General features: G+C 44.5%; 1 protein-coding gene across 2 annotated transcripts in view; it reads right to left on the reverse strand.

The window, feature by feature from the left end:
• camta1a (calmodulin binding transcription activator 1a) overlaps nt 1-15,346 on the reverse strand; it is a 301,590-nt gene that overhangs the window by 57,749 nt on the left and 228,495 nt on the right. For both annotated transcript variants that reach the window (XM_059332352.1, XM_059332354.1), the window contains exon 6: nt 8,619-8,690. In XM_059332352.1, the coding sequence (XP_059188335.1) occupies nt 8,619-8,690 (72 nt within the window). The remainder of the gene's footprint in view (nt 1-8,618; nt 8,691-15,346) is intronic.

A 15,346-nucleotide genomic window follows, 5' to 3' on the forward strand; every position in this document is an offset into this window, starting at 1 on the left:
GCACTAAGGCTGACGAAAACCTCCCACTATTTATAAGGAAACATCCTCTGATGGTGCCACAGGAGGCCAATATTGGGCTATGGGAGACAGCCCATATAAATTGGGAGGGGGCAGTAAATAATATTAAGACAAGCGTTATGCCTCCCTTGCACGACTCAGCCCTATCCAGATCCAGCTTCAAGCATACACTCGGCTGCAGTAATTTACGAGGTAGCTCGTTAACGTCGGGTGATTTGCACTGCTCGTTTGCTCCCGCGCATCTCAACCAAATGATATCATCTTCTACCTCTAATCTTCTAACTCTAATCCCCCATTCTCAATGCACCTCCACCCCCTCCCACCTCTTGTTTCCTTTCCTTCTCTCCTACCCGTCTACATTTTGCTTTCTCTCCCCCTCCCTCCTCTTCTCAATCTCTGTGTCTTCTCAGGTTTGCGTGGGCGAGTTTAGAGATGGGGGAGCAGACACAGATAGGAGCCGAGCCTTCCCACTGAAGGGTGTGTGCGCATGTGTGTTCAATATGACATCTATCCAGATCAAAAAAGACTAAAAGAAGTCTGGTTTGACTCTGAAGGCTTTATGTGCCCTTGTAGTTACTTTTCCACTGCCCCCTACTGAGAGAGAATGAGAGCAAGCCAAAAAAAAAGGCGAGATTTTCTCTCAAAACTTGCAGAGGGGAGAAAGCTCAGCAATCCTGGGGAGACACAGTGGCAGAGAGAAATAAAGACAGATAGAGCGGTGGGAAGGAGGGGGAGGGGGGTGTGTGTTGGGGGGGTCAGGCCGGAACAAAAGGCAGAAGAGAAAGGAAGAGAAAAACGAAGAGGATATAAGGTGAAGACACAGATGAAAACAATGTTCATAAGAGAGATTGTTATTGACAATTAGGGAAACAAATGACATTGTTTTTATCCATAATAAAATACCTCTGAGGCTCCCAGAACTTCACTATTTGCTTCTACTAATAAATTGATTCAACCACATTGGCCCAATACTTTATCTTTATCTTATATCTTTTCCACAAACAGTCCTTAGTCTCTTCATCCCTAACCCACAGAGAAATCAGCTTGCCTCAGACCAGATGCAGCTAACAGCCTCAGATAGACAGATTTTCACAATGAAAATTGCCAATTATAGAAATTGCAATCAGAGCTGTTGGTTTGTATGTTGATGAGCGGTAGCTGGTTAAAGGGGAATTGAGATCGATATCTGAATGAATGCAGAGTGAATGACTCTGGCCCTATATTAGTACGGCTTTCATACCGACTCCCCTTTGCTCTTCTCCTCTGGTCTCTAGCACACACATTCCTCCTCTTCCCTCTTACCTCTATCCTTCCTTTCCCTGTCTCATCTTTCCCTCTATGACACATCCAAGTGATCGTGTCGGGATGTCAGCCCTCATCCACGGCTAATTGGGGCTCAGAGGAGTAATCAGGGCAGGACAAATCGGACAGTTCTGGTCATTAGCTGTGACCAGTGTTCTCTGGGAAGCTGGGAAATGCGTGCACACTTCTGCCATCACGCCTGAGCCTGCATAGTGACACGGGCAGATCTGTGGCTTGACATGAGTGGGGACACCGAGATTGGCAGAGCACAGAAAAGACTTAGTGTGGAGCCATTGATCTCCTCTGCTTTCTAACACACACAGGCAGGACGTAAACACCAATAAGGCTGGCTGCTGACACTATGAACAGGGACTCTCTTATTATCTAATATGGGAGAGGCAGCAAAGTACTTCTAGAGAGAAGGCTCATTGAGTACAACACAGAGAGCAATAACAAACCAGAATCAAGGCTTGTCACAAATCTCTTGTACAAGCCTAGCGTTAGAGCTATTTTAATCTAAATGCTCGCATTATCGGCAAAGGTTTGATTCCTGTTCTCATTAGTGAGCCAGTTCTCTGTGATCTTTCAAAGAAGCCAGTTAAAAGAGAGCAGGAATATTAGAATAACATGCAAAATACCGGTGTCAATAACAATCTTGGAAGTCACAAAATGTAAACATGTCGATGGCTGCTCCTTCTGAAAGTGGGGCGCATGACTCTGGAGCAAGATGAATGTCAGTTCGCCTTACTGGCAGAGCCTTAACCTTTCAGGATAACTGAATTATTTAAACACCACATACCTGTTGTGGGCCTCTGTTTCTCCGTCTGGGCTAAGGCTGGTTAGGAGGCTGCAGGAGTCTATGGCCATGCACGCCTCTTTGGCCGCAGAGTGAAAATGGCAAGACAAATGCGGCGGGGGATTTGTGATAATTGGCCGTGCTGGTGGGCTAGGCGACGGGCCTAGAGAAAAGGTCGCAGGCACTGAGAAACAGATCAGTCTGCCAGGAGGAGAGGAGTTTCTGTGTGTGCCTCTGGGGTTTAGCTCAACTCCTCTCTCTTTCTTCATATGGGGAGAGAGTGCTCCAGCAGGGGCCATTAATTAAGCACCAGAGTAACCTTCAATTTGTTTAGAGGTCAGGAGCCTCAATGTCATTGTTTTGAGTAGAACTTAGAACTAAGTCTATATTTTCTCTCTAAGTAGAAATAGAGGTTGGCAGAGGTGCTCAGAGGACCAGAAGAGACGTGATAGCACAGAGGGGGACATATTTGATTGTTAATAAGAGGATATGGAGAGGGTTAATGTCAGATGCACTGTTTCTGTGTGACTGCACACAAGGAGGAGGAGAAGCAAAGGAGATGAGGGGAGCCACGGGGACATGGCTTACACCCCGACATGCTCGTGAAGCAGCTGTTCTCCTCATGGCAGAGAGAGTGGGGGCCTGCCAGCAGCAGCATGCTGCTGAGAGCATCATGGTCTCCCCATAGCGCAGAAACAGAACGGCAAAGCCTAACACACATCGGTAACACACTGACAGATATACAGACACACTCACATCGCACATACTGCCACCCGTTCACATGCCAGTCCAGTGTCGAGCTTCTGAGTTAAGCAGTAATGTCAGGTGGTGGAGTCAAATTCATATGCTATAAATCTGATATCATACTCTGTAGAGGTGCATTTCCACTTGATACAAACAACAGCCTGCATAGCTAAAGGCAATTATATTTCTACTGCCTCCATTTGCCCTGAGGTTGTAGACAGCCAGTCAAAACCTCGCCAGGTTTTGCTGCCTCTCTACCCTCTCAGTGAAATCAACAGAACGGTGCCCAGGCTCATCCATGATTTATCTCAGTGAAATATTCATTATGTAGCCTTGCATAGTCTGGACGTATCTGATGTGAATCTGGACCTGACAGCTCTGCTCCGTCATCACACATCACCTGAGCCACTCTGAATCCGGCACCTGTCTCCCAGTGCTCAACACAGAGGCAACTAAACTGATCCGAATGAATAGAGAACTCTGGTAGATATAAAGAATCCATCTGTCTACCTTTAGCCTGCAGGCATGTGGCTCTGGGTCTGTAGCTGCTGTATCCTTCTTGCACACCGACCTATGACGGATCACTGCAGCAAAGGAGCTACTCAACTTTTCCCATTCAATTAGGTAGAGAGGGAGAGGGGCCTCTGGCCTGACTGGTGACGCGGTGGCGTGGGGCATGATGAGAACATGTACATGATGTGCTGACAGCTTTGACCAGGTGTATTGATCTTTGGAGGTTGGTGAGCTTGTTAACAGAGGTGAATAGCATGGGACTTCAAAGGGGCTGTATGGTTTCTGATAGATCAGCCATAAAAAACAGACTCTGATGCAGTGAACAGTTAGAAAGGTAGAGAGTATGTTTCAGCACCATGGACAGCGCCGCAGAGCTCACACTGCTCAAGGTTCTCTTAAATCACAGAGTTATCACTCTGCCTGTCCAATTAAGTAACCTTTGAATTATTCCATAAATTTAAATAGCTGAAATACTGTCTAATAGTGCTGGAATGATCACAGGGACAACAGTGACAACTCATTTTCCTACATAACACTAATTCAAGTGGTTCCAAAGTCATTATACTCTGAAGGACTAATGTAATAAGAAAAATGTAACTGCAGTGAATGGTGATATTAATAATGTATTCATGTGAGACAGAGACTAGAGCACAGTGGCCTAAGCTGAGGAAGGTAAGAGGGAGAAAGTGATAGCTGTGAAGAAACAAGGTCGTCAGCATTCCCTCCTGCCTTACTAGTCATTTCATTATCTCATCCCTCTCTCTTCCTCTTTAAAGTAGGAAAAAGCGGGAAAGGCTATTGACCCCTCTCTGTGTTCATGGCAGGCAGCAGGACAAATGAAGTTTCCCCTCAGACCCCCTCCGTATTAATATCATAATTATCCCCACCTCTGTGCCCCTGTCGGCCAGCACAAACTCCACTGTCTGATTTGATGGAGAGGCGCAAGCAGGGAATTACATTCGATTAGCACTAAACAAGAGAAGGGGACACAGAGCAATAGCATCAATCAGTGCCACCAGGATAGGAGAGATCCTCAGTGTCAGTGAGTTTGTGTCTCAGTCTGTGTGTGTGTGTGTGTGTGTGTGTGTGTGTGTGCCATGACAGCTTTTAGATGGAAAGACTGCGTAGTACTGAACTCATGGAGGTATGTCTCAAAGTATCTCAATGTTGGGAGGGTTTCCTGACAAATATATTCTACTACAGATGACTGAAGACATGCTCTAAACTATAATAACGCATTGTATGAGATACCTTAAACTAACTAACTAACATATTCTTAATAGTTTAGATTATTTTGGGAATTTTTCAAAATTGTCTGCCCTGCCCTTGTCGTGTGGTCGGTGCACTGCACACGTGCAAATTGTTGCACATTTTGTCTTTCTAGCTGTGAAAAGTGCATCATATGAATTTCAAAACAAAAACAGATCTCCACCAAGGCCATCTATTTTAAGGGAAGTGTAAAATAATTTGTGTGTCAGGACTGTTATTTGGATCGACTCCAATATTTTCTGGGTCCTTCCTAACCCTTGGCCCCTAATACACAATTTCACAAGACTGAGCCGGTAGTTTTTCCGTAATTCTTCTGACAAACAGAACAAACTGAACCAAAAGCATAACCTCCTTGGCGAAAGTAATCCTTTCAGTAATATATTTTAAAATACAGTAACTCATTCAGAATACCACAAATTTAAACTATAACTGAATATTGTTACAGTATTTTGTATGTAAAATATGCAATCCTGTTGTTCCCTTAACCCTGCAAGTTTAAATGCTGTCACTTATTAAACTGACAGTTATTAAACTGACAGTATTTAAAGAAAAGCTATATACTGCTATGATTTTTTATAATGATTGGGGCTGAGTTCCTCGTTGGTAGTGTTAATAATATGCCACGGTATGACATAGAGCCCCATTTTAAAAAAATCAAATCCAATGAAATTGGAACTTTTTCTGAGTGACAAACCACACAGTCCGCTCTGGGCAGCTCTCTGTCTCAGCAGCAATTTGGATTCATTGTTTGCAACCCCAGATAACTGCGGTGGTACTTTTCTTCAGTCTCAGCCATTTGCGGGGATGGGCCAGACATTTTAAAGTGGTCTAATGCCATAGAGAGGTGGAAGTAGTGTGGTGGGGATGAGCAGATTGAGAGTGAGAGGTGAAAAGAACAAAAGAAAATGAATGGAGTGAGAGAGGACCCCCCTCGCAGGTCTTCATTCCCGTCCCCTGTCTCATTACCCAGGCTTTGACTCAATAAAGAGTGGATAAAGAGTGGATAAAGAGGCACACACCCACAGGCTAAACCCCCCTCCCTAAAACACCTTTCACCAACCTATCTCCGTCTGTCTTTCTCACTTCTCGCTTTCTTGCACACACATATCCAAAAATACACACATATACACACTGTCCCCTTTCTCTCCCCTTCTATTCTGCTGCTTTTTTGGCTTTGAATCTTTAAATCTAGCTCTCTCTCCAGCTCTCCCTTCAGTGTGTTTTTTTTAGCCTAACTTTTAAAAAGTTGTGTCCATCTCACTGGCTCTCTCATTCACAATCTGTCTCTACCCTCTCTGTCCTCTGTGTTCCCTCCCTGTCGGTGCTGTGTAATAGGAGTTATTTTCATCCCTGTCTCTCTGTGACTGTGGCCGCTGGATGGCTGAATATTTACATTTTTCACTCACTGGTGACCTTTCCCTGTTGCCGCTCTGGGAGCTCCAGTCTCCTTGCTGCTCTGCTGTTGACAGACTACTGCCTGCAAATCTCATATGGACACAGCAAATGGTACACAGGGAGTCAGGGACTGAGGGTTCAGAGACTGGAGAAAGGTGGCAAAAGAGAGAGACGAGGGCTGACTGTCAGTTGTCTGACTGAAAGTGGCTTGAAGAGACAGAGGTGCTGAAGGTCTATCTGCATCTGCAGAGATATGGACTGAAGTGGTCCAATCTTTTACCCCTGGTGTCATTGTGATTGTGGCTTCCTGTCAGCACAGATGGTCTGCAATAAACTGCCTGAAAAGAGATGTGAATCTGAATTGTGCCAAAGAAAATACGTGGTTGTAAATATTATTTTTGGTGCTGAAGGTTTTTTTTTTGTTTTGAATGAACGGCTGTGTTAGCTGCGCACCAGGGCCCTGTGAGTCATGTAAGGAGATCTACTGAACAGTGAGAGAAGGAGAGGCGAGGGCCAGGGATTCACTAACCCAGTTGTTCTTAGCCGACGCTCTGCAGAAAAGTTGAGTCAGTGGACTCCTCAAAGTTTGATGAGTGTTTACGTGTGTGCTGAAACTGGCAGAGATAGATAGAAAAAAACGAGGGCTGTGGTTTCTACAAGCATATGACCCCAGTTGACCCCAGCTCTCTGCATTATTCCCCTTTTGTGCTCCTTGAGACCTGAATTCAATATAAAGGATAAGTTCACTTTTTTTGTCTGTTTTATAACAATGCCCATATTTTGAAAGAGTTGCCAATCGCTGCAAACATTCTTCCTCTACATACATTGAAAAAATCTTTTAGTAACAAAGAGAATGGAGACACAATCCACATTCCTCCTTCTGTGCTAAAATGTATTTTGAAGTTCAGCAGTCTGAATTAGTCAAATCAAGTGGGTATTGTAAGAGAGAGTTTTATGCTAGAAAGAATGTTACTTTTGAAGTTACCCACTTGACTGAGTGAGGTTTGGAATGCATGTTTGCATGCAACAAGGAGTGGGTGTGGATTTGTTCACCATCACTTACATTAAAATGGTGTTAGAAGGGGATCTTTTCTTAGCTAGTATTGACAGGAGGGATGATCACCAGCCAGTATTTCAATGCACATATGGGAATGCCAGTATTTTATTAAGATAAACTTGAAGAAAATGTGAACCTATCCCTTTAAGGGAGCCTCTAATACCACCACAAAATTACTCCAGAAAATCAACACAAGATTTCCGTGACAGATTGCAAATGGAAGCAGATTAAAGATAATGAGCAGCCTCCCCAAACAGTACAAGGGCTTCCTCTGATCATCCCTAAGTCTAAACATATACTGCTACGTCTTGTGTTATTTCGAGAATCGGAATGATATATTCCATGTACCATTATTTTATTTTTTTTGTTGCTTAGACTCTTTAATGATACACCGTACCCCTAGTCATTTGAAAAATACATTTAAGTGAAAATAACCTGAGTGGCTTGTTGCTGATTGAACTCAGAAGAGACAGGAAGAGACATGCTTTTTGTCTGCTCGTGTTGTTATTACTGCCTGTGACACACACGGAGCCAACAGACAGAGCGAAAGAGAGAAATAAACAGTTGTTGTTTGAAAGCTTTTGTTTGCCGTGGGAACACTCTAATTATTTTGATTAGTATTTAAGCATTGTTGAGGCCAGTTTTTCCCTTTTGTCTTTTCCCAACCGGTCTGCTCTCCTCTTTAGCTAACAGACATTGTAAGAGGGGTTGGTTAGACTACAAATGAATTTGTCTTCTGGGTCTATTCAGTACAGCAGGGATGTTGCGACTCAACAATTCACGTCTGCAGAAAATACATCTTAGCGAAATTGAACTGGCGGCGTAGTAGCCAAAGTGTATCTATCCCAGAGATGCTTTTTCTTCACACGTTTTGTACTGGAATATATGTTTGACATATAACTACAGATAGATAGATAGACAAAAATAGCAGCAGCTGCACACACCCCTATTCTCTGCCTGTGTGCTTTATGCTCCCTTAAAATTGTGTGTGTGAATGGTTGTACGTATCAGGCACCTTCCAACAATAATGGCTGCCATGCTAAACGAGAATGATGAGATGTATTGGGGAGGTGATCAAAGGACTACTATTTACAACCACTCTCAGCCTGCGGACTTGACGACCCACTGTAAGCACACTATACTGTACAGGGAACGTCTTCCATCACGCTTTTACTGCCCATCACTGCAGCTGTTAGACAGGGGAGATGGCAAAGCTTTTAGCAAACTGAGATACCGCCCTCGTGCCGGACGGCGTGTATGGGCAATGCCATCAGAAAAGTGAATGACTGGGAAAGATAAGGGAAATGGAGGCCGGGGAGAGAAAAGAGAAGAGAGAGGGGGGGAGGTGGCGGGGAGGGAGGGGGGAAGGTTGATGTCTGCCTGCCGGCTGTCAAAGGAAAATGCTCCAGTTAAATGGAAACTGATATCATGCAACTCATTCAAGTTCTTGTGGATAGGCTGAGAGAGTTTGAAAGTGAAACTAAAGCGTGTTGAAGTGTAGAGGAGGAGAAGAAGAGTTCTTACCTGGAGCAGCCAGTAGCACCTACGGTGGAAGGTGGGGATGATGGAGGAGTGGACGTAGCAGCCATACAGACACTGGAGAGGAAAAGAGAAAAAAAGATATTTAAGTAAAGTATTAACAATAGGCTGAGCATGACAGCTGTGACTTTTGAACCCCTGACCTCTTCCCTCCTAACAGTAACTCCCACTTGGAGCTGCTGGCAGATGGTTTAAGCTATTGTTCTTGGAAACAAGGACTGTGACCTGGACACAGAAAGTGGATTGGTTAACTGGTGAACATCTAAACAATGTCCCAGCATCACTTTCTCCTTCCTCTGCTCCTCTCTCTTGCACTCTCACCCTGTCCTGCTTGGAGAGAGCCCCTGACAGAATGATTCAGGGGCTCCTTATTCCAATCCCCCCCGCCCCCTCCATCACCTCACAGGGCATCCCAGCACATAACTAAAGCACAGTGTTATTAATATCCTTATCGTAAACAGATAATACTGTGCCTAGGGCCTCGTTACCGTGGAGAGAGCTAGGCAGGGCTGATAACGCCTCCCGGTATCTGGCAGAGGGGCCAGGAGACATTTTTCACCAGCCGGCAAACGCAAACCAAGCTCTGTGTAGTGAGGAACAGGAGCAAGGCAGCACTTATCCTCCTCCCGTCCTCTCCCCTCCTCAATCCTTCTGTGGGAGACCCACGGCCCCGGCTCCCAGATGACCCAGAGGGATGGCTAGCCTGCTCTTGCTTGTTTACAGCAGCAGCAAAAGTCTACAGCACTCTCTCCCCCCTCCAACCCTTACCGGCGGGGAAATGGGCTGATTTTGTGCGATACAATATTTGTGGAAGGTGAGGGTAGGGTGGATTGCACTTAAGACAGGGAGCTTGGCTCTTACAGGAATAAATCAAACAAGCAGGTCGGGAGGGTTTAGCTTCACTCCAATCCACTTTGGTATAACTCTTTGTTTAGAAAATCAGGAGAAATCACAGCTGGGGTGATGCATGCACCGTTAGTGAGAGTGTGTGCATGTGCAGACATGACACAGCTTCATTATTCAGAAGCCGTGTGTTCAATAAGTTAAGGCGGGTTTCCTCGGGCACTGGAGATGTGTATGGGAAGGCGGTGGGAAAGGGTTCAGGAATGGGGGAAGGGAAGAGGGAGGGAGGGAGGGGGCACTGGGCTACATTGCTTGGAGGACCATGTGATAAATAGGTGCCTTGAGATGTGTTATGTGCTCGTCTTGTTTAACTAAAACCAAGTTAAAAAGAGCAGGGCCTGCAGAGGAAGTCTGTAAAACACTCATTTGCCAACATCAAACTGTCTGATTAATTATACCAGAGTACGGCTGCACAGCTTCACAGACTGGGCACATGGTGAGAGACACATTACACCACTAAAGAAAACATCACACAGTGTATATGGCTGAGAAAGTCCAACACATTTACACATGCAGACATCCTCTGACCAATTCACAAACAACAGAAGTCACATTAGCTTTGACTCTTTCTCCAGGTGTTCCATTGTTCCACTCACATCTATTGTGAACTGATTTCAATACTACCGAACTCTGCGAGTGAGAGTTTGAGATAGTGAAAGCATGCAGACTTCCTCCTGTTCTTATTTTTTTGCTGTACTCTCATCCATTACAGCTGTCTGAAAAAGGATGTATGCCTCCTCCCACTCCCATAGCTCTGCCATCCATTACTCCACGCTGGCAACGGACAGACGCTTCCTCCCACTCCCACAGTGCATTGAACATCACATTACTACAGTCAACTTCAGCTGCTAGCAGCTCACACATTTCTCCTGTGCAGTTTTGTAAGTATTTATGTCATAAACTCTACTTTGTGCTTGTTTCAGGGATTAGGTGGTTGTGATGCAATACGTTACATCGGCCTATAAGGCATTAAACTGTTTATGCATTTCACTACACTCATGTGTTGCAATACTTTTGTGAAAGGTGCTTACGAACAGAAATGCCGACATACTGACGATTCAATATTGACTTTAAATCTAAACACATACACCGACAGAACCATAACTCTGCATGGATTTTCACTGCACACAGAAAATGGCAGAGTTGTATTAATGTGGCTTGTATGCTAAATAAACTTGCTGTCTTGTTAATTCTGATTACGGAGAGTTTATTGATATATCATGGTTAATACTGCTTTAGCCTAAAGGGCTTGGCCCACTGAGAGTGGGCTGTGGTGGCTGTGTGCAGTTGGATGAGGCTATGGCATGCTCCTCAGGATTGACAGGTGGGCCAATGCAACAGGCCTCTGTGACTAGGGCGACTGGGGAGTGAATAAATTAGCCCCCAGGCTGCTTTTCTCTCCCTCTGTTTACTCCATTTCTCAACCACACAAAGCAGCGTGCCAGACAAACAAGCAGCTTAAAGCATAACACAACTGTTGCACCTGTCAGTACCGATATACAGTAGGCATCAAACACATTTGCACACACACGTAAGCTTGTGCACCCTCACCCTCCCATCACACTCCCACCCACACAGAATTAGAAAATGACTTCTTAAGCACAAAACTACACCCACTCCTAAACACAGAAATATTCAGAGAACCACACACACACACGCCGTTAAACTCACACACACACACACCCTTACGTACACATACACAGACAATCACAATAGACCAAGATAGAAAGGCTAGCCAAGATACTTTTGAGAGCACAAGCACGCCCACATACACAAAGCTCATCATACTCGAGCGCTTATCAGTAATTCAAGACGCATATCAGTTACTGGTGTTTTTGCTGCTCTCTGCATGCTGAGCGTCTGGGTGACAAAGTGACGGCAGCAGAACCATTATTTGCTGTCTTTGGGCTGTGACAGATGACAGCACATCACAGGGCAAGCAATTAAACCATAATTATACACACATACACACATATCCTCTCATTAAAAGTGCCGTTTCCCAGTGTGTAATTTTGAAGAGCTTTTTCACGCTGACACAAAAACAGTGAAACAAATATATAGGTGTGCCCTGCATGCACGCACACACACACATTCCCACACATGTGAATATATTATGGGTTTAGTGTTATGTTGGGGATGCAAATGAAACACAATAGAACAATGATACAGAACAGTTTATAGAGGTATTTGCAAGCAGCGTGTCCATAATGTATTCATGTGCTGTCACTGCAGACAGCAGGAAAAAAGAGTTACAGCGACGTGTGTCCTCCAAAGTCAGACACTGATGCAGCAAATTCATTTGGTGTTGTCACTCAAGCAAGCGGCCAAGGCGATGAAACTCTGGCTTGGCCCAATGAGAGGGTATTATTGCCTGGCACGAACACGCCCCCCCCTTGGGGTGGTAAAGCGGTCCTGAGTGGAACAGCATCGCAGTTCACACAGGGCAAGCAGGCCAGACAGCCCAGTGATAAACAGTTCGGCCTGAATAAAGCCTTCAGATATAAAGGCAGGGCCACCACCGGTTACCTGTCCTGCCTCCGGAGGCCACCGCTGCCCCTGGCCTGCCTGTTGCCCTGGCGACACCTCACTTACATTCATCCATCATGGCTGACAGGTGTCAGGCACAGCCAGAGCAAAATGCAAAGTCTGTGGTGGCAAAACTGGCAAGCCGACACGCGGTTATAGTGAGACTGAGAGAGAGGGAAACTCTCTCATTAGACCATAATGATGTGTGAAGGCAGTCCTAATCAGAGCGTGGCACCTTATTTATGTTGGCAATTTGCTGTTTTCCTGCCATGATGCAAACATCTTACTGTCAGAAGCTGCCACATATTTGTCTGTCGGTTTTCTGTCAGACATGCACACACAAACCCACAGAAACAGACACACACACCTAATCACACATAACTAAGTGGTGTATGCATGGAAACATGCCTGGCATTTTGGTGAAACCTCTTTCTTCATGATTATTTAAACACGCAAAATGGAATTTTCTGCCAAGGGTCTCTCAATAAAACAATAACAAAGACGGAGTAATGCTGTCATTGCAGTCAATTTCTCCCAGTTAGAATTCCTTCAGTGTTCATTGTTCAGGAGCAGCCCGCAGAGGTCTCTCAAATACAAAAGCACCCGGTAAACCAGTAAAAATACTATTAATAAAGCAGTTTTATGTTTCCACAGATTGGTGCAGGGGCTGGAGTCCTTCTGCTGCTAACATTTGCTCATCTTGCTTCTCTGATAATTTAAGCTCAAGATGTCCAGTGACTAAAATCCTTTATCATCCTTTATATTTATAAAGTATAGATGGCTTTGCCATCCAAAGTTAAAATATTCTTATTATTATGATTTTGCTGTCCTCCGTGACGGAATCTACAACTGGATGTTACATATCTCCCTCACACAAGGAGAAAACATTGGCGATCTCGGTAAATCATTGTTATTTTAGGAATGATATAATACAATTATTAAGTTCAGTTTTATCATTAACTCATGTATGACTCATGTTTACTTGAATGTTTCCACAGCTAACGTTTCCTCACCTATCATCGCTATGGATATGAATAATCCATAGTCGGATCACATATACACTTTTTCAGCCCTCGCTGTATTGAGCGACTTGCTTCGCACTGTTATGCAGTTGTTGACATGGACATCCACCTGGTAAAGTCACTTCTGGCTCACCGCTTCATTAGAGGGAATGTATCATTTTCTGTGTGTGTACTTCTGTGTGGGTGTGCATGTTTGCATATGTCTGTTCACATGGATGCCTGGGGCAGGTGATTCAGCCTGGGGCACAGCAGCATAAATAGAGCTCACGCAGCAGCCAATCAGGCAGTACTATCAAACCCCATCCGTGGAGGCAGCGCAAAATCCATACTCAATAGAGATTCATGGACCATGCAAGATTCAAGCTACTCTGGCCATTGACAGCATCCATGATGACTATTGATCAACCAACGATTTCTGGCTCTATACAGACGTGATTAGATGACTTACGGCTGAAAAGTGCCACTTCCAGTTTGGAGGATGAGCTCATTTTCGACTGATACCGTAATGCTCTGCATTTTACCTGCTGTCTTTACAGGCAGCCGCTCAGCTCTGCTCTCTCCCAATCGTTCAGCGGGAATCAAATTATCTGTAGTGTCTGGTAGGGTGGCACAATGCCCAGAATACCCATAATATACAGTATCTCTCTTGCATTTTGCATTCAGAAAGAAATGCACAGCTCCTGTATGTTGCTGGCACATTGACTGTGGCTTTTATGTCAGCGACTGCTTTCTCTATTAAGATTATTCTTCTTCTTTATCCCTCTTTAAATAAGCCACTACTTGTAAAGTTGTAACAGTATAATTCTTCAGTGCATCTGAAGACTTAAGCAACGGTTGATGAGACATTATACATAATAAATCAAAAGAGGCTTAGATTTATCTCCCCGGTCCTCTCCGTCAGACCAGCTGCAGCCTCTAAATCAGTCAAAACTGAGCGGGCTACAAAATGAATTGGCAGGCTGCACTCGAGCTGAGGAAAAAATGAAAAACAAACCTAAATTCCTCAACAAAGCAAAACAAATGATGCTCTGGAAAAAATGCATGTGTTATGGAAATGACCGGCTCTAAAAATAGCGTACTCATTGAAAATAAACACAAACAGTTGATAAACAGGCCCTGCAGAGGAGAATTAATTAGCCACGCTGGACGCGTAAACACAGCTATACATCAAGTTCAAGAAGAAAACAATAACAGGACTGAGGCAGTTAGAGAGAACCCCCTGACCACTTGCCACACCAAAAGCCCTGAGAGAGGAAAGAGAGAAAAGACATTTCAGGGAGGAGAAGTGTGGTGATGGAGTTGGGTGTACGAGTTATATATCGGGCAAAGGGAGAGATGAGAGTGGAACTAGAGACAGAGGACACAGAAAAAGAATAGAGACAGAAAGATAGACGAGGGGATGTGGGGTTTACAGCCGTGCTTTTGCACGTGCCAGTGAAAGCTCATGCACGTCTGTCTCCCTGACTGAAGACACGGTGTCTGTTGATGCTAATGCTAGCCAGCTGGGCTCACGGCCAAAGGCATTAAGTGGAATCGAATTCCACCAAACTAGCTTTAATCAGCAGGTTTTTAAGGTTAGAATTACTCTCCCTCTCCTCCAGCCCGCTGGCCAAGGTTAAAGCAGACACCGGCAGGGGCTGGGCTCAGCTAATGGGATGGAAGGGTGGCATGGGGCCTACGGCATGCCACCATACACCAACACACGCTGACAGACAAAGGCACAAACACACATAGGCACAAACACAGTGAATGCCAAGTCACACCTGCAAATAACAATAATGTACACACACCTACAGAAACTGAATTTTATCTGTGAGGGACTGTATGCTCGCAAGACAAGCACACCCCACAAATATGACAGTGAGAGAATAATGCATCTATATTTGTGTGTTTATGGATACATGTATAGTTTTGCTTTAGAAGATCAATTCCTTGACAGCACAAGCTATAAATAGGCCAAAGTGAAAAGATGGATGCAGGCCATAAATGCATAAATGTAAATGTATGGGCTTTATAGACTTAACTATCTGTGTCTGCATAAAGAAGTCTAACTGCTTATCAGATATTCATGCATTTTGTAATAATTCAGTTGACAGGATTCTGTGACGAACTGATAATAGCATACATTCACATAAACACATCAAATAAACAAACCTTGACCAGATCTCTTTTACTGCAGCAGCATCTGCTCTGAATCAAGCACTGGATAAAGATCTATTCACTTAAAGTAACAAGACTGCTGAAAACCTCAACACAAAAACA

The sequence above is a fragment of the Centropristis striata genome, chromosome 5 (genome assembly GCF_030273125.1).
Source record: "Centropristis striata isolate RG_2023a ecotype Rhode Island chromosome 5, C.striata_1.0, whole genome shotgun sequence".
Taxonomy (NCBI): Eukaryota; Metazoa; Chordata; class Actinopteri; order Perciformes; family Serranidae; genus Centropristis; species Centropristis striata.